This window comes from Malus sylvestris, chromosome 1 (assembly GCF_916048215.2).
Source record: "Malus sylvestris chromosome 1, drMalSylv7.2, whole genome shotgun sequence".
Classification (NCBI taxonomy): Eukaryota; Viridiplantae; Streptophyta; class Magnoliopsida; order Rosales; family Rosaceae; genus Malus; species Malus sylvestris.
Window position 1 is genome coordinate 25,928,525 of NC_062260.1, and position 19,007 is coordinate 25,947,531.

At 38.0% G+C, this 19,007-nt stretch overlaps 4 protein-coding genes across 5 annotated transcripts; 2 read left to right on the forward strand and 2 right to left on the reverse strand.

Annotated features, from left to right (window-relative positions):
• Nucleotides 1-5,886: 5,886 nt before the first annotated feature.
• LOC126633252 (uncharacterized) lies at nt 5,887-7,955 on the forward strand. The gene has a single exon (XM_050303824.1). It carries the CDS (start codon nt 6,169-6,171, stop codon nt 7,708-7,710), a length of 1,542 nt encoding a protein of 513 aa, XP_050159781.1. The 5' UTR covers nt 5,887-6,168; the 3' UTR covers nt 7,711-7,955.
• Nucleotides 7,956-9,745: 1,790 nt separating this feature from the next.
• LOC126633269 (zinc finger A20 and AN1 domain-containing stress-associated protein 1-like) lies at nt 9,746-10,505 on the reverse strand. Its single transcript, XM_050303841.1, has one exon. It carries the CDS (start codon nt 10,336-10,338, stop codon nt 9,889-9,891), a length of 450 nt encoding a protein of 149 aa, XP_050159798.1. The 5' UTR covers nt 10,339-10,505; the 3' UTR covers nt 9,746-9,888.
• Nucleotides 10,506-11,208: 703 nt separating this feature from the next.
• On the forward strand, nt 11,209-12,786 carry LOC126627457 (uncharacterized). Of its 2 annotated transcripts, none has more exons than XM_050297023.1 (2): nt 11,209-12,313; nt 12,526-12,786. In XM_050297023.1, the coding sequence occupies exons 1-2, from the start codon at nt 11,486-11,488 to the stop codon at nt 12,634-12,636; spliced, it is 939 nt and encodes a 312-aa protein (XP_050152980.1). In that variant the 5' UTR covers nt 11,209-11,485; the 3' UTR covers nt 12,637-12,786. The 2 variants fall into 2 exon arrangements, with proteins under 2 accessions (XP_050152980.1, XP_050152985.1); XM_050297028.1 differs by having other exon boundaries at nt 12,411-12,660.
• On the reverse strand, nt 12,730-15,482 carry LOC126627332 (probable aminotransferase ACS12). Its single transcript, XM_050296793.1, has 4 exons — nt 14,809-15,482; nt 14,584-14,718; nt 13,896-14,056; nt 12,730-13,764 (listed from the first exon to the last, which is right to left on the reverse strand). Exons 1-4 carry the CDS (start codon nt 15,454-15,456, stop codon nt 12,909-12,911), a joined length of 1,800 nt encoding a protein of 599 aa, XP_050152750.1. The 5' UTR covers nt 15,457-15,482; the 3' UTR covers nt 12,730-12,908.
• Nucleotides 15,483-19,007: the final 3,525 nt, after the last annotated feature.

Consider the following 19,007-nt stretch of genomic DNA (forward strand, 5'->3'; position numbering starts at 1 on the left):
TCCTGTTTTAATTAGACTATCTCTTTGCATTATCAAATGTATAAATAAATCAAATAAGATAGGAAATTTACTTAAATGATCAAAATACAAATCTTTGCTGAAATGACCTGGGATCTTGTTTGTTGATGCACAAAATCAGTGAGGACTTTGGTACAACAGAAAGTGTTAAGTTTGTGAGCTTCGTTAGATTGCTTCGGTCACTAGTGTGGATACGTATGTAAATGGATAGGGACATGGAAGCAAACACAAGATCTATATGGTTCACCCAGATTGACTACATCCACGGAGTAGAGGAGTTCTCATTAATTGTGAAGTGTTTACACAAGTACATAGGTTCAAGCTCTCCTTTAGTGAATACTAATGAATGATTTAGTACAAATGACATTAGGAAATATTGTGAGAGAATGATCTCTATTTATAGAAGAGAGTTTCTAGTTTCATTCTGACATTGACATGTGTCGTGTTGTGATTGGCTTCTGACGTTGACAAGTGTCACGCTGTGATTGGCTTCTGATGTCGACACGTGTCACGTGTGATTGGCCTTCTGGTTGGAGGGAAACTCTCCTGGATCCTTGACGGTATAACGTTGACCGGTGCTCAGTAGTTTCAGGATTGGTCAAGTATGGTACAAACATTGTTAATACATTGTCACTATTTGATTTTCATCAATTCAACACTTAGAAATTGTTAGCACCATATCCAAATTGGCTATGTGAATTACAAATCTATACTAAGGCCCTTTAAGGGAAGAGATTTCCATTTTTCACAAAAAATGGGGACACCCTCTTAACTATTAGATTTGGCTTTAATGAAATTATGTGGTTGAGATTAAATCACAGGCCACATAATCTCAACCACAAGATTTCATTGAAGCCAAATCTAACGGTCATGAGGATATATCTTTTTTTTTTGAAAAAGGGGGATCCCTTCCCTTAAATGCTTCCTATACATCTATTTCACCTTGGTAGTACTGTGATATTGGAAGGTTCAATAATATTTAACGCCATTTGAATTATAAAATCCAAATTATTTAGTCAACGCTCAAGTAATGGAATTGACTATCATGTTGTCTCCCATGCAGATGCAACGCTGTCTGTTTCAGGTTATACATTTCAAGTTAAAATTTACATATATGAAGTCACTTAAATTGAAGTAAGTGATGGATTGTCCTTCTAGATAGAGCTTCTTTTTAATTTATTTTTAGTTGTATTTCAAGTTTGAACCTTCTTTCTTTTAGTGTAAATTAGAATAACGATATTGCTTGTAATAAAAAAAAAAATTAAACCAAACCTTAATTTATAACAAACTTAGAGATCCTGCTTCATTTGGCTAGTTTTAATATTAGCCCAAATGGAGCATTTTAAAACAGATACAAAGTGCATGTTGCCCATCTTTTTCAGTTTAGTTGGAAATCTTCTTTGAGTTCTGCAGATTCAATAACATCTGGTACATTGCATTCGCAACAAAAGGAGATCTCTGCGTGTCAAAAAAGAAAAAAAGAAAAAAATTATCTGATCAAATCACAATCTTGGATTTGCATTAACGCTCACTACTTTGTATAATATTTGACTGTTTGACTAATGCTAATCATATTAGATGCACTTAACTATAAGAACACTACCACAAATCTAGAATCCCGATGAGGGGTTAGAGCTGTAAGCTGTTTAATCTGCTTGTACAACGGATCTAGTTTTCACCAATCCAACGGGATCCTCTATGGATCTTTTTGGTGAGGATCTTGAGAATTCGTGAATCGTGTTCGTTCATTGTATATTGTGCGATCAGTTTTTGTCAGGTTCTATTTGTGTTTAATTTTATATAAAAATATTTAAAATAATTTCTGAACACACGATGTACGATGAACGAACACGATTCACAAATTTCCAGATCCTCACAAAGAGGATCCGGCGAGGATCCCGATTAATTCTTCACCAATTAGCCATTCAGTTTCTGCCAAGTGTCATGGTCGTGCAGATGCAGACCAAGAATATACTGGGAGCTTGGTTGGCTTCCCTTTCCAACAATTGTTGAAAAGCTAGCCTTTTTCCATCGAAACAAGCAAGTGGTACGTAGTACATTGCAGATCTCCATCAATGCAAATCCCGTTGCCTCTGGAGATTAGAAATGCAACAGACAAAAGACAACAAAAGATGTTAAAAAATGGTGCATACTTAAACGCTAATATATAATATAAAAAAACCCATAATATATAATATTTGTACGCATATATAATTCCATGTTCACCCAGAGGGCGAACCTTAGCACAATAAAAATATTTTTTCTTTGTGATTGAAAGGTCATGAATTCAAGTCGTGGAACAACCTTTTTGCAACAAAGGTAAGGTTGCGTGCAAAAGACGTCTACCCCTTCCTCAACCCTTGCAAGATGGGAGCTTTATTGTCTTGAAGTCGCATTTTTCTTTATTTTCACTCAGGAGTCAAGCGATTGAATTGAGGTTTTTAAAGATAATTTTTAAATGACGATGATAAGAACAAAAATGAACCATACAATAAAATGTTATTAAGTATTAAGAATGAAGAGTTTCCTCCTTACTGGAAGTGAGAGAAGTACTAGAATATTGATCCACTTGATATATATCATCTTAAAACCCTCCGATTCTTTAGAAATTATATACATATGCATATCAAATCCCTTCTATGCAGTATCTTATGTGAAAAAAAAAGATGCATTAGAACATAACTTGGCAGTTGGCATTGGCCTTTTTGATCTTGGACAAGATGAAAATTATAATAATTAATTAAACTAGTTGTATGTGGTGAGAGAGAGAGAGAGAGAGAGAGAGAGAGAGAGAGAGGAGAAGCACTTTAATAAGACATGGAGATGGAGAGATGTAGGAAGGGGGTGATGGTTTGCCTATTCATTTTCCGACAAGTAAACAAAGGAAATCGTCTCTGCCGTTCCATTGGTAGGCAAAAGCTACGGCAAAGTAAAAAAGAAACAAACCTTTGAACATCATCTCTCTCCGTCTCTCTCTCTGCCCAATTCTTTGAATTGTTTTATCAGAGACACCCAGTTAGTTCCACCAACCCAATAAGGCAACAAGACCATACTTACCGCTCACCATGTGATGTGGAATGAGTAATCTAGTGCCTTCTTTTTTTTTAATCTCATATATATCCCCATTTTCTCTACATAAAAAAAACTGCAATATCTTATATATATATATGTCAATGGATTCTAATGACCCTAATGGTTATGCTCAGGTTTTCATTAATCTCATTCGATTTTCAGTCTTGACCTCATTATTTAATATTTTACCTAAAATCTTTGATGAAATGTCGTTAATAACAAATATCAAAGGTAAAGGAAAAGAGATTGAGGGTTGTGAGGTTGGGAGCTTCTTTAATTATGTCCCGGTTGTATTAAGCTTCATTATCGAACACACTTAACCAACTACATTATTGATCTTTTGAAGCTTACAAACAAAATTAGGATGTTCATTATCTTCATAAACCATGAAGCTGCCTCATGTAGACTTCTTATTTTCATCCTTCACAGTTTTTAACATCTAATTGTCTAAGCTTCCAACCATATTTGTAGCATTTAAAACCAAGATAAGCCTCGTAGTTGTATGCCTAATAATTGGTCTTTACTACTCCTTACCTCAATCCCCTCTGCCACTTAAAGGGCGACATCACTAAAGCGAGTCTAAAGGCCAAAGAGTAATCTTGGAATGCTACTAAGCGTCCTTACTAATAAGAAGTCTATAGCAGTGAGGCTTAACATACAAAGAAAACGGTGGATACTTCCACTAGTTGGGTAGAAGGTGACGACCCTAATGAATTGACGATGAAGGTGGTTGTTAGCTACATCAGTACTCAAATTCTTTCATCGTCCCTGGCATCGATGATCAACCCTGAGCACATTCTGTCTGTCTCACTCAAGGAAGAACGTTTAACACCCGGACATCAAAGGATAAGGAAAGGTAGAGAAGAAAGCATTATCTTATAGAGTCGTAGGTGAGATCACATGTATTACAGCATGTGTGCTAGCTATAGTTAAGCATCTCTACACCACATGTGGCTCTTCCTAAGTCAACCCTAAGGCCCCGCACCAGCCGCTACCCTTCGACGAATTCAAACAACATATATACCTGAGAGTGGTATTTGCACTATAGAAATATCACTACCATATCTAACGGCGCCTTTAAAAATGTGGTTTATGGCCAACTCGTGGGTCAAAATCCTATTTTATGTTGGCATATCAACTTGCACTTAGTGCAAATTTAATCAATCATTTTTTAGCTTTTTTATTTTATTTTAAAAAATATTTATTTATTATTATTATTTTATATATATATATAGAATACATGTTCCTACAGAAATTTAAAATACATCATGATCAAGTGAGAATTATTAAACAATATATATATATATATATATGCACACACTATAAATAAACTTTCTTATTTCTTAGAGTTAATATGATCTAATAAATGTTGAGAGTATTGATTCTACATTGAAAAAAATAAGGGACCTTGCATGTGCTTATAAGATGTTGGGTTACTCCTCATATTGCTAATTGATTTTATAGTGGAAGCTCAACTTTCTTCATGATATTAGAGCAGATTGTCCTATGTGTGAAGGCCAACAGACACGTGCTCCACGTCATCCGATTTGTATTGTCCACGTGCTAGGCTGAAAAATTCGTCACAAGTGAGAGGGCGTGTTGAAAGTATCAATCCCACATCGGAGAAATGAGGGACCTTGCATGTGCTTATAAGAGATTACACTAATCCCCATATTACCAATTCATTTTATGATGAAACTTCAACTTCTTTTAATAAATCCTTTAGGTTAACCCAAATGGTACGTGAAGGATAGGTCACGAAACATGTTAGGGTTCAACTTCCTCAAACATAAAGAAACTGAATACATCTTATTTGGTAGTATTCTTCTCTTCCCATACTTCTTAAATTGGAGCTTTTCCATTTGGTATCTTTCCTCCTCGAGCTAAAGTTATTGGATTGAATAAATAATACACGACAAATAAATCAATCGATGAGAAAGGTAGTTTATTTCTTCACAACAGTCAAAAGGAAAAACCAATAATGGCATGGCCCTCCCCCTCCATTTTAGTAGAACAAACAGCATCTAAGAAAAAGCTTTTTCAGCATCCGAACAGCCTCCACAACAGTTCCTCCTTACCGACTAATGCTTTAACTACAAAATTAACCACACGCCTTGTGCATGTGGGCGTGGCAGTTTTACTCAAATTCACTCCATCAGAACTCAAGGAATCATTCACATGTTATGATATAAATGGACGACATAGTTGTCTTTTCTAAATTTTTCTACAATTATTACAAAATTAACCACATTCTGGCAGTTTTACTCAAATTGACCCCTACGAACTCGAGGAGTCATTCACATGTTATGATATAAATGGATGACATGATTGTCTCTCCTTAAAGTTTTCCACAATTTTTTTTTGAAATTGAGTTTGCCTATTGTAAACTGGAATCAAACTCACACATATAGTGGGGAAAAAATTGATACTTCTGAGTGAGTTTAGTTTTTTAATAACATATATGTCATGAGTTTGAGTCGCATAAAATCGTATGCCACTATATTAAAGTCACATCACTAACGTGTTATAAAAATCGCACTCAAGTAGCCTGATTCATATATATGAGAATCAAACTGACATAAACTACCGTGAAAAGCTAAAGTAATTGGTGAGAAGTTTTTCCGTGTACTTATCACTTTGCATGGTATTACCATACTGTGTCATCTACCCATATCATAAAACATAGTCAAATCAAGTAACATGTGACCATCGCACAAAAAATTACTCCTCGCCATCTTTTGATTTTATTTAAATTTATTATTTATTTATTAGACTATATGTAACGCCCAGAACACCTCACGAGCTTAATTTACATTTACAAAAGCTTAGCCAGAGCTTTCTTCTTCCACCAGGCACCAGCTCCCTCCATTATTTCCATTATCTTCCTCTGTCCTCTCTCTCTCTCTCTCTCTCTCTCTCTCTCTCTCTGCAACTCCCTCACTTCAATTATATCTCTCTCTTTCTCCCACTCGCCCATTTCACTCTCACTTCTTCATTCTTCTTCTTCTTCTTCTTCTCCTCAAATTTAAACATTTTTGTTTTTGGTCCGACTAAACATTTTTGTTTAATTTCATAATCATGGCACTTGAGACTCTCCTTCTCAAGGTGAAGACAGCAATCTCCCACCGTTTCGACGCCGTACGGACCTCCACCCACCACCTGCACCACCCACTCAAACCGGTAAGAAAATCAAACGTCGGGGTCTTGGCCTTCGAGATCGCCGGCCTCATGTCGAAGCTCATCCACCTCTGGCAGGCACTGTCAGACAAGAACATGATCCGCCTCCACAACGAGTCCATCTCCCTCGAAGGTGTCCGAAAGATCGTCTCAAACGACGACGCTTTCCTCCTCGCTCTCGCCTGCGCTGAGCTCGTTGAGAATCTCCGCCTCCTCGCCAACTCAATCTCCCGACTCAGCACCCAATGCGAGGACTCCCACCTCCACTCCTTTGACCGCCTTTTCCTCGAGTTCGCCAACTACGGCCGCGATCCGTACAATTTGGTGCTCGGATTTAAAGAGATGGACACCAAAAACGTCAAGAAGTTGGAGAGGTATGTGACGATCACGTCCACTCTCCACAGAGAGATGGACGAGCTCACCGCTCTCGAAAGCGCACTGGGCAAAGCGTGGAAGTACAACGAGTACGAGACTAATCATTCTGCGCCGGTGACGAGTAGTACTAAAGAGCAAAAGATCGTCGATCTTCAGCAGAAGATCGTGTGGCAGAGAAATGAGGTGAAGTATTTGAAGGGCAGATCATTGTGGAGCCGAAGCTTCGACACGGTCACTTGGGTTATGGCGAGGTCGATTTTCACTGTTCTTGCTAGGACAAAGCTCGTTTTCGGCATTGGACAATGCCCGCCATCGTCGTTGCCTCGGAGCCTCTCGGCTTCGGCGACTGTCCATCCGTCCAACCAAACTGCGTGCCATTTTGTGTCTGGCCCATTTAGATCCCCAAAGCTTGATAAGGAAGATAACATAAATTCTCTATACAAGACGTCTGTTGCAAGTACTACACATCAAGACAATAACAATTCTCTATGCAGGATGTTTGTTGATATGAAAGACAGTGCGGAAGACGTTGGGTTTTTCGAGTCCAACTCGAAGTTCCTGAAGCCACCATCAAGCACATTAGGCGCGGCGGCGCTGTCACTACACTATGCCAACTTGATCATAGTGATGGAGAAGATGATCAAATTCCCACAAATGGTTGGCGTCGACGCGAGGGACGATCTCTACTCAATGCTACCGAGCAGCGTAAGGTCTTCGCTACGTGCCCGGTTGAGAGGTGTCGGGTTTTGCGCAAGTGATCCGGTGCTAGCTGGCGAGTGGAGGGAGGCCTTGGGGAGGATCCTAGGGTGGTTGGCGCCGTTGGCGCACAATATGATAAAGTGGCAAAGCGAGAGGAGCTTTGAGCAACAAAACATGGTGCCGAAAACAAATGTGATGCTTTTGCAAACTTTGTTTTTTGCAAACAAGGACAAGACCGAGGCTGCCATAACTGAGCTGCTTGTGGGGTTGAATTATATTTGCAGGTTTGAGAGGGAGATGACGGCTAAGGCATTGTTTGAATGCAATAACTCCATTAATGGCTTGCTCAATTTGCAGAGTTCTAGCTAGTTAGTGAAGGAGAAAGAAGAAGAATCACACTTTTTTTGTGTTTATTTTAGTTTATATATATTTTGGATTTCAATTTTGATTTCTGAAATTTTACCGTTGTTGGTTTTGATTGAGCTGCGTTTCAGATCCTCGAGGGTTCCTTTTGGTATCGAATTCTCGTTTGTATATGATGAAATAAATAGATATAAAATGTAAATGATTTGTTCTTGAGATATTTGTTTAAATCAAAGCCAGGGGATTATGAATTTTGAGATTATTGTTCATGCATGATCATGTCAGTTGATGCTCTGAACCAATACATATCACAAAATATAATTTCAAAATAAGGTGAATATTTTCCAGTGGACTTGTAATACATGCGTTTGCTTACGAACGATTAATTAAATAATTAAACTCGACTACCATATAAATTCTATTTAAATAAAATTTTGGATGTAAAAATAAATGCTTTTATTAACATTTTTAGGTACGATCCATAGCTCGGGTACCATAAAAACAAAAAAGGATCATATATTGAGATTGGTAGTAGGTGGTGTTTTTAGTTTCTTTTAATTAGCATAGGGAATCTTCTAACACCATTTGATCATCATTATTGGCCAAGACTACGCGTTTCTTTGATTTATTTCAAATTCAATTTATTCTAACGTAGAGATTTTTTAGTGTGCCGGAAATACGGTTGGAACGAACTGTATCTCTGGCATAGGGAATGCGTTTCTTTGATTTATTATTCTTATAACAATACAATTGATTAAAAAAAAAATTCAACTAATGTATCATGATATTTACAGCAACGAACTGTATTTCTGGCACACTTTAAAATTTCTCATTGAATACTGGGTAGTTGGTACTGAATACTTTATTAAAAAGGACTCCCACTTAAACTCCTAGCCTTTTTATTGTGACCACTTTCTTATATTTTCCTCAGTATTCTATTAGGAAAAGTAGATATAAGTAAAAACTATGTCAACTTGGAATTTTTTCAATATGATCTCTCACTATTCAAGCACATTTTCTGCTCATAAAAAATAATTTTTTGGTATGGAATTTGTAGCTTAATAAGAGTATTCTCTATAGCATTTGCAATTTCGAGTTTGAATTTGTCTTCTCCAATATCAATTGAATAAGGAACTTTAACGAAAAGCTCCCGGTACTGTTCACTTTAACGAAAAACCACATTTTTACACTAAAAAGTCAATCTTGGTACTATTCACTTTACCATTTATTTTGTCCTTATCATTAAAACTCAAAGTTTTCAAGCACTTTTCATTAGTTTTCCTTAAAAAAAAAATACTTACTCTAATTTATGAAATTGTCGAAATTAATTCACCTAACTTACATTCGCAACCGCAAGACGATAAAAAAAATGAATTTATCCAATTGAATCATGTAAATCCAGGAAGGACTTCATGTGAACATGTGAGCTGAATCTCTAACTCTCGGCCAGACCCAAACACTAGAGGACTAAAAACCAAACACACAAATTCAAACAAATAGAATAAAAAAGTGTTTGATCCTCCAGCTAATGGCTTTTTGCTTATAATACATAGTGAAATTCATATAATTGCAACGATGCATTGCCCCACTTACATATATATATATATATATATATATATATATATATGAGATTCTGACATTCATGTGATCAACATATTTGATATGTGTTAAAGCACTTCAAATTGAACCATTTGGCATTTAAAGACAACATATAGCCTATAGGGCATTTGTGTGTGTTTGTTTTGAATTAAAAAATCGAATCTTGAGATTTTTTTTTCATTTGTACCGATACGAATCGTACTGTAGGAGGGGCGGATTAAACACATAACCTCAAGGGAAAGAAGTGTTTGATTGATATGTTCTGAGTGTTTGGAGAGTACTGAGTGTTTGATGTTCTTTTATCGGCTAAGAGACGGATTGTTTCTATGTCATTGATTCCATTATTGTGTACTGACATGTTTTGATACACCATTGACAATATCGATATTATATCGATGGTCTGTCCGTTGTTTTATAAAAATCAGGCATCATACATAAAAAATTTCTAATAATTAAATTTCTGGTTTGATTGTAAGCCAATTAACTAATGACATAAAATCAAAAGGAAAAGAATTATAAACTTGAAATTGAGCAACTAAACTAGACAATGATATGCCACCTAGATTAAGTTGATCATCTAAAATTCTAAACCCTCCAATCCAACTTATCACCATTGCAAAGAGGGTTTTGCTTGGTCAAAAGATCTTGTCCAGTCTTCTTGTAATCCACACAGCATGAGTGTTCTTCAGGGTACCTATACTTCCCACAGAACACACCGCCGCAGCGGCACTCAAACCCCGTCGGTCCAACCCTTTTCTTGCAGCTCAAGCACCTCTTTTTCTCCGACGAATCCGAAGAACCTTGTGACGATTGTGAAGGCAAAGAAGAAATAACAGCTGCAGTAGCAGTGGAGTTTGAGACAATGAGGGGTTTGTCCACTGAAGCTAACCCTACCATGGCTGCAGGCTTAGCAAACTGCTCTTCCTTTAGACACTCTCTGTAGCACTTTGAGCACATGTTCATGTTTGTCACAAAGAAGCCGCAGCCTTTTGCGTAGCGTGGAGGCTCCATGTTGATGTCTTTTCGTGACTCCATATTTGGGTTCTTGAATATCTTTTTGTTTCTTTGGCAATCACACTAGGGAAGTGGAAAATAGAACTTGAGACTTCGGACGAAGAAGTGAATGCTCTTGATCAACTAAACTAGAAGCCCTTGCGGCGTAGTTCTACTTCTTACTGGGGATTCGGGATTAAGCTTCTTAATTAATTTGGTTTTGATTATTAGTGAAGAGGTTTGGCAAGTATGTGAGTGGTTTTATATTGCCAAGGGGGCGGTCGTACTTAGTTGCGTAGGATTATGAGTGGTATGAATTTCCTTTTCTTCTTAGGATTGGTTTCTAATTTCCCTACTCTGCAAAGATTTCTAAATGTTTTGTATTTCCTTCTTTTTTCTTGTAGAAACTTTAAGTAGGGCAGAGTGCAACTTTGTTCACTCCCATTAATTATCGTCAGATTAATTTGGTTTAATTGATTTAAAACACGAAATTCAAAATTTAAAGTAATCTAACAACAAATAATGAGAAGGTCAAAGTCACTCTCACTGTAAGAGGGTGAGCAAAAACGCACTCAAGTCGGTGGGTATTTTGGGGATTTTATTATAACCATTTGATGTTTTAAATTTTAAGGGCTACTTTTGCACGCATCATCCATGTAGTATACGTCAATGATACTATGGTGAAAATTCTTTGGACCATTATGCGCATCATTTTCAAGGGCAAGAGCGTCTTTTCAATTCAAACTTTTAGATCGAAAAACTAAAAAAAACGACCCTAAAACAACAAGGCACTCTGCTTTGTGACGACGGTCAGGGAGAAACATCTATCATACGCAATCTTACCTTACTTTACAAAGAGGCTGATCATTCCACTTGACATTTTGGTCACAAAAGAGCTAAAATGAAATCAAGTGAACTAATCCATCAATTACTAATAAGCTCTGAATGAATACAGTAAACACAAGTGGTCGATGACGTGTACCCATTTTCCCAGATTTAAACGAGTTGAAATCAAGTAGAAAAATATATACAAACACAGAGCAGGTGTGCCTAATCTACTCGAAGATGGTACAGTTAGCTTGAAAAATGTTAGTTGCAAATTTCTAACCCACCAGCGTCAATCCTTAAACCCCTTGGTATAAAACACGCACTGCAACACCCGAAATCGGTAGACAAGCAACTGAGTCTGATGGCAAACTCTTACAAGAAGCAGGTAAGAGAGCCACCTTCAGTTCCATTTCTATGGGAAGAAAGGCCGGGAATTGCCAAAAAAGACTGGAAACCAGAGTTTTCTTCGAGTTGTTCATTTCCGCCCCCTCCAGTCAAGTTTATAGCCTCTGTCCCGTTTGAGTGGGAAGAAAAGCCAGGAACACCGCTACCATCTTTCTCAGAACCAACAATGGAATCAGTACCTCCTCTACAGCCGCTGATGCTTCTCACTTACCCGTCACCTCCAACAAGCTCTGCCTCTCACCAACATGATCATGATGGTGAGCATGAAGATTGCAATGGCGGTGGAGAAGAAAGTATGCTTCAATTGGAGTTTGAAGCATTTGATTTTGAAACAGATGATTCATTTCGCTCAGCTCCTTCTCTGCTCGCAAACTGTCTTGTTCCCTGCGTGGCACTTTCTACTGCTATTCCAGCACATGAAACCAGAGTCACCACACTAACAGAAGAGAAGAGTGATTGGCCTGAGATGCCTTCCTCACCGGCATCAGATTCAGGCAGCAGTACTAGCAGCAATGCAACTGGAGCTTCAAGCCTGGTGGGGGCTTCGTTTTTGGAATGCCTCTTTCCACTGATTCCTGCCAATGCTGGATTCCTTGAAATAACTGGGCAATCAGACAAAACCGCTCTTGCACCAACAGAAGCAAAGGGTACATATTTTGATCGCGAAAGTAATGGCAGTGCCATTTTTAGGAGGCCGAGAACACTTGGAGAGCTGATAATGATGAGTCGAAGGAGTAGTTGCAGGAGGAAAGCTGTTCAAATGAGAAAACATAATCTCTCAATGGTAAACTTCTGTTCTTACTCTTACGTTCGCTGTTGTTTTCAAAGTTTATTTGGTTTCTAAGCTACTCTGGAACAAACATGGCTGTACCAAATACTAGTTTCATATAGATTCAGAAAACGAAAGAGAATTCTACATATCAACTGTAGGTCATTCCCTTTGACAGCACCAAGATTTCATAAACTGTTACTCTTTCCTGAATGCATCAATGACAGGAACTCATGAAGAATAAAGGTTTTGGATGCGGTATCTTTGGAACTGGAATCAAGGTGATAGAAGGGCTCTACAGCAAGAGGAAGAACTTGCCGACACTAAAACTGATGTGAAGAAAAACAACGCTTAAAGCTTAAGCGAGCTACGCAGCTTGCAGTCAGCCCTCCAGATTATGAAAAGTATATAGCTGTCCAATATGTACCAAATTTCGTAGTATGCAAATACCTCAAGCGAGCTACGCTTGAATGTGTGTGTAACTTCAATATCAAATCTGTGATTATCCACAACATACCCCTCTACCAGAGTTATATCAGCTTTGACTTATAGAACAACGCCAAAAGCACCCAAAGAGCTTTAAAGCAACAAATTTGAAAAAAATCTTCAACTAACTAGAAAACTTAATTGTTTCAGTAACTTTCTGGATCCGGTCTATAACTACAGGAACATCCTCTGGAGTCAAAGTAGTAAAACAGCATCTGAACCATCCTGGTTCTATGCAATGGCAGGCTGAACCAGGAGTCACATTGATCTTGGCAATGTTCAACAGCTTATCCCATAACTCGAGTTCCCCCTTCTCACCATAAGAGCGAATTAATCCACTCATATCAGCCCAACAGTATAAACCAGCACTGCTCTTTGCACACTTGATTCCTAATTGTTGTAAACCAGCCACAAATAAATCGTACAAATCTTTTATCCGCTTTTTGTTGATCTGTAGGTATTCCTGAATGAATCTTGTATCTGAGAGCATTGAAATAATAAGCCGCTGGGTCAGAGAAGAAATGGGAGAAAATCTTGTTAACTTTTTAGCTGCTGCCAACACACTCTCATTATATGAATATAAAACCCCAACCCTGAATCCCGGAATAGATAAGTCTTTCGATAGACCATATATTATGTGAACCCTGCTCTTCTCAAAATCTTCTGAGTCAACAATTTCTGCCATGCTGACGAACTCCTCACTTCCATACATAGACCCGGCAAATATTTCATCAGAGATGATATGGATGTTCTTCTCTTGGGCAAAGTCTAGAAGACTGCACAGCGTTTCCCTTGAAAGCAAATTACCCACAGGATTTGAAGGGTTAGATATGAGAACTCCCTGCACTTTTACTCCTCGTTTTCTAGCTTGACTGTATGCTTGATCGAGAACAGTTATATTCAAAGTGAAGTTGTCAGTGCTGCGACAGTGAACGGGAATCAGCTCCACTCCTGTTCGCCATCTCATATCCCTGTCAAAACTGCAAGAGTGTTTTTCTAATTAACTGCCGCAGAAGATTTGTGCTAACAATTATGATATCTGCATTGCCTAGGAAAATGGGTTCTAGGTTGTAGCAATACTGAGTTTCAACAAGAGAATGACAAATATTACCCGGGATAATAAGGTGTAGGAACGAGAAATGCATTTCCATGGTCTGCTAAACAGAAGCTTAATATCTCAACTGCAGGGGTTGCACCAGATGTTAACACTATTTGCGATGGGTCAAATGACACTGATCTTCCCATGATCTGAGACATGAAACTCGCCATAGCCTGCAAATCCAGAAAGAAGATTTTTGTTATCTTTTACATAAAATTTAACAACATAAGCAATCCAACACAGTTGCACTTCTTTTCAAAATCATAGAATTGAATCAAATCTCCTAACATATTCTTCAAATTCAGAACCTAGAAATGACCAAGGGCGACCCCAAGGCAACAAGGCTCCCTACTTTGTGAGTGGCCGGGGGAGTGGAACGCTTAGCCTTGCTTTGCAAAGAGGCTGTTTCCACGACTCGAACCCGTGACCTTTCAGTCACAAAGGAGCAACCTTTCCGTTGCACCAAGGCTCGCCCTCAGAACCTAGAAATGATTATAGCCACAAATATTGACAGGCCACATGCTTCACTCTCAAGAATCAACATGATAAAAGAACGATCGGCTACGAAAATTCAAAGCAATGTAGCATAGCACATTACAAATTACACAACACAAACTACATCAAAGGAGCGATTATAAAGTATTAAAGTACCATCTCAGTAAAGTATCCAGCAATGTTTTAGAGATTAGAAACATCATACCACTTTCAGCTCAGTCATTCCATCAAACGGCTGGTACGCTGCAATCCCAATTATGCTCAAATCACCACCGTCCGTTCCCACCATCGATTTCATCAGATTCTCCGAAACCCATTTCTCAATCAAATCCAAACACAGCTGCAACCACACCCAGAAAATTAAAAAGTCGAACATTACATAAACTCCACTCCGAAAACATAAATTACACAAAACCCAACAAAATCTCACCCTGTTCTCGGACAATCCGAGTTGAATAACCCCATCCGGATTATCCACCCTATCGTACGGGTCCTCCGAAGCCCTATCCAACCCGATATAGTACGGCGAGTCATTGGGCTTCGCAACCCAGCTCGCCCGGGAGGACATCCGGACCCGGCCCATGGACCCGCGGGTGGACAAGCTGGACCGCGACAGCGTTCTGGGGAGCTCCGCCAGGTTGGAGGAGGACTGGGAGGGGGAAGGTGGATCTGGTTTGGAGGGTCGGCGTCGTTTTAGGTAGAGCTGGAGGCAGTAATAGAGAGCACATGGGATTAGAGAGCCGAGGATGAGGCCGCCTCTGCCTTGGACGACGCCTTGGAGTGGCACAATCAGTCTCATCGCGGTGACTCCGGTGGGCTTGTTTCGGGTTGGGTCGGAGTCGGGTTGGCCGTCCAGGTCTCGAGCTGCAGTGGGAGGGTTTCGGGTTGGCCGTTGGTTGGCGTGGAGGGATTGAGTGAGATTCGAGAGCCCTGCGAGGGAAGTGTGTGTTTTGCAGTTTCGCTTCCAGAAACTTTTGGTCTGGTTATGATTGGCACCTGCCACTTTCCATCTTTGCATCTTTTGTTGGTGGCGTGCAAACACCATCGTCGTATAATAACAAAAAGAACGAAATTTCATTCTTTTTGGGGCTAAAGATGTAATTTTGAATCAAATGTTTTTCTTATCATATTTGTAACCCTTGTCTAATAAAGATGAGATATATATATGTGTGGACCCTACTTCTATTAAAGAGATTGAAAATTCTTTTAATGTGCTTAAAACAATAGTTGTACCATATGTCCTGATACAAATACTAGATACTATTTCGTGTTTCAAACCCATTGAAAACTCTCTCATATCACATTATTAATAAGCTTTTTAATTCGAATTTTCCTTTCTCACGGAATCAATAATATACCAACTTTTAATGAATCCACTCATATATATATATATATATATATATATCTTCCCAAGTATACCAGCACTCCATAAATCATTGAACATTGAATCAGAACAAGTGGATTACACATGTCAATGGTTGAGACAAACGCTGACTCATCACATCACTTTTGTGTTTGTGTGCATCTTCCCAAGTATACCAGCACTCCATAAATTATTGAACTTTGAATCAGAACAAGTCTGCAATATGATGGATTACGCATGTCAATGGTTGAGACAAACGCTAACTCATCACATCACTTTCATAGATCGGAGGCAGATTGTTTGCCCTCAGATGCTTTTCTAATTTCCTCATCTTTTATGCGGTCATGATTAAGTCACGTCAATATTTTATATTGATTTTTTTATAAAGATAATAAGACAAACAACAATAAGAATATAAAATATTGATGTGACTTAACCGTGACCGCACAAATAGGAAGAAATGGAAATAACATCCAAACAGAAGGGCTGAGAATCTACCTCCTCATAGATTCGGTCTCCTTGCAATCTAGAAAGCCATCTGCAACCTAAGCAGAAATATTGCACCACAATTTATTCGTGCTCTCTGTTGATAAGGCGTTTAGAGCAGTTACCAAGTTGGATTTCAAATCTTCAACACCTCGTCAGGATACCAATTTTTTGGTCAAGGTTGAGAGATTCCCCATTAAAAGCCCTTCAAAATCTACCTAATCTGTTGGAGCTAGTTTTGAAAATCAATGCATATGATGGTGTGCAGCTGCATCTTGAGGAAGGAGGATTTCAGAAGCTGAGGCATCTGGAACTCAGGGACATGGAGGGACTAAATTCATTGATCATGGACAATGGGGTTATGCCTCTTCTCCAAGAGTTTCACATTGGACCTTCCCCACAACTGAAGGAGGTGCTCTTGTTTTCGTTGACATGCCAAAGGAGTTTGCACGACATATGGATCCAAATAATGGACTATAATATTGTATTGTTGAACATATACAAGATGTCCGCTTTAGTTACAAGTTCGGACCAAGATGGGGGTATATATGAAACTCACGCCCTACGTGATTCCAACTTTTCTTTTTGGTAGAAGATTCCAACTTGTGAAACCAAGCATGGGAATGAGATGGTCTCTTTTTGTACAGTTTTTGGTTAGAGAGGTTAAGGAGTTGTTAGGTCATCTCTAACCGAGGGCTGGCCAGAGGGCTCGTTTTAGCCCTCTGGCCCTCCAAGATTCCCCAAGATATTAATATTTTAATGAACAGTATAGGGTCATATTTGCCTCCGTCTCCAACCGAGGGCCAGATGGCTCGTTTTAGCCCTGTCACAAAAAACCGTCTCCAACCGAGGGCTAAAGGGCCATAGGGCCAAACATAATTTATTATTTAAAAGCTACAACTTAATTTTATTTAAAAATCATGTTGGTTAGTGTTGTATAATTTTTATGTTGGTTAATGTTATTTAATGTTGTTTCATATTGTTTAATGTTGTTTCATGTTACTTAATTTAATTTAATGTTGTATAATGGCTTAGGAAGTTATAGGAAAAAAATAGAATTTAAAAAAAATATGAAACAAATTTTGTGAAATAGAAGTTATAGGAAAAAAATGGAATTTAAAAAAAATATGAAACAAATTTTGTAAAATAAAAGTTATATGAAAAAAATATGAACCAAATTTTGTAAAATATAAGTTATAGGAAAAAAATAGAATTAAAAAAAAATATGAAACAAATTTTGTAAAATAGAAGTTATATGAAAAAAATATGAACCAAATTTTGTAAAATATAAGTTATAGGAAAAAAATAGAATTAAAAAAAAAATTGAAACAAATTTTGTAAAATAGAAGTTATAGGAAGTTATAGAAAAAAATAAGAAAAAAAAAGGTTTAAATTCATAAAAAAAAAAGGGTTTACAACGGCTAGTGGCGCTAGCCATTGGAAGTTTAAATTCAAATTGTTATTTCTGTTGGTTATAACCGACAGAAATGAGAAACATTAAAAAAAAAATAGCCAGCTCGGGGCTGGCTGGCTGGCCGAAAGCAGCCAGCCCTCCAGCCCTCTCCGATCCCGTGGGGCCCTCCCAGATTCCCGAGCCCTCTGGCCTAGCCCTCGGTTGGAGACGGTTTTAGGGCTATTTTCGGCCCTCTGGACCCTTCGGTTGGAGATGGCCTTAAGAATTGGTTGTTAGCTCTGGTATCCTAGTTTCTCTTGCAGGTTGACTGGGAGTGGCTCTTTCTCTTCTGTTTTCTTTGTGTCGTCGAGTCTAGTGATCTTTCTAGCATTTTCCTTATAAACTGTTTTTTTTTTATAAAAATTGAAAATAAAAAGGTATCTTCTTCTCAAATTCAGAATGTTCAAATGACCTAATAAAATTTCATTGAACTTTAGGCGAATGAATCAAGTTTTTACCAGAGATGAGTGTTAATCTACAATGGCTATTTTATTCAAAAAGTTTTTTAGTAGTTTAAAATCATCAAACTAACTTTTTATTTGAATGTGTTAAAATTGGTTACCAGCAGGTAATGGATTCTTAACGTGTTAACTTGAAATCCATTATTTTCGTATCATTTCGAGTTAAGTTAACAGATCGTATAAGTAATTATCAGATCTAACATTTAAAAGGAAAATTTGAAAGGCTTGATGAACGTTGGCAGGCTTACCAACTATAAAATGGTTGTTGTTTGTTTGTTAATTTATAAAAACTTAAAAAGAGAGTTGGGTAGGTATTGTATTGCCGCAAAGCCAGAGGCAACCTTGCTGGTTTGGTCTCACTTGTTGACCTCTATTGCTGCAACATACCAATTTTCCTGCTCAGCTGTAAAAGAACTATGTCACTATATTGCAAAGGTGTAAAGTCTTTTATTTTTTACATACGACCTCTCTAATTGCATTGTTAACCACCTCTATAATTCGAGTTTTTCTTTCTCACTGTACCAATAAGATCGAATTAATCCGCTCATATATCATCCCAACTCCACGGTATATAATATAGCAACACTCCTTAAATTATTGAAAAGGGATGTGATATTTACATACTCCTTTTTACTTCTCACATATCATTTTAATTTTCGGCCGTCGTATTTGATGAATTAAAAAAGATCAAGGGACATAAATCAACAAGAGGTGTGTGAGAAGTAAAAATAGATGTGTGGATACACACCTATGTTGAAAACCCCTATTGAAAATTGAATCAGAACAAGTCCGCAATATGATATGATGGATTACCTAACCAGAAATATTCCACACAGAAAGTCGTCTGCAACCTAACCAGAAATACA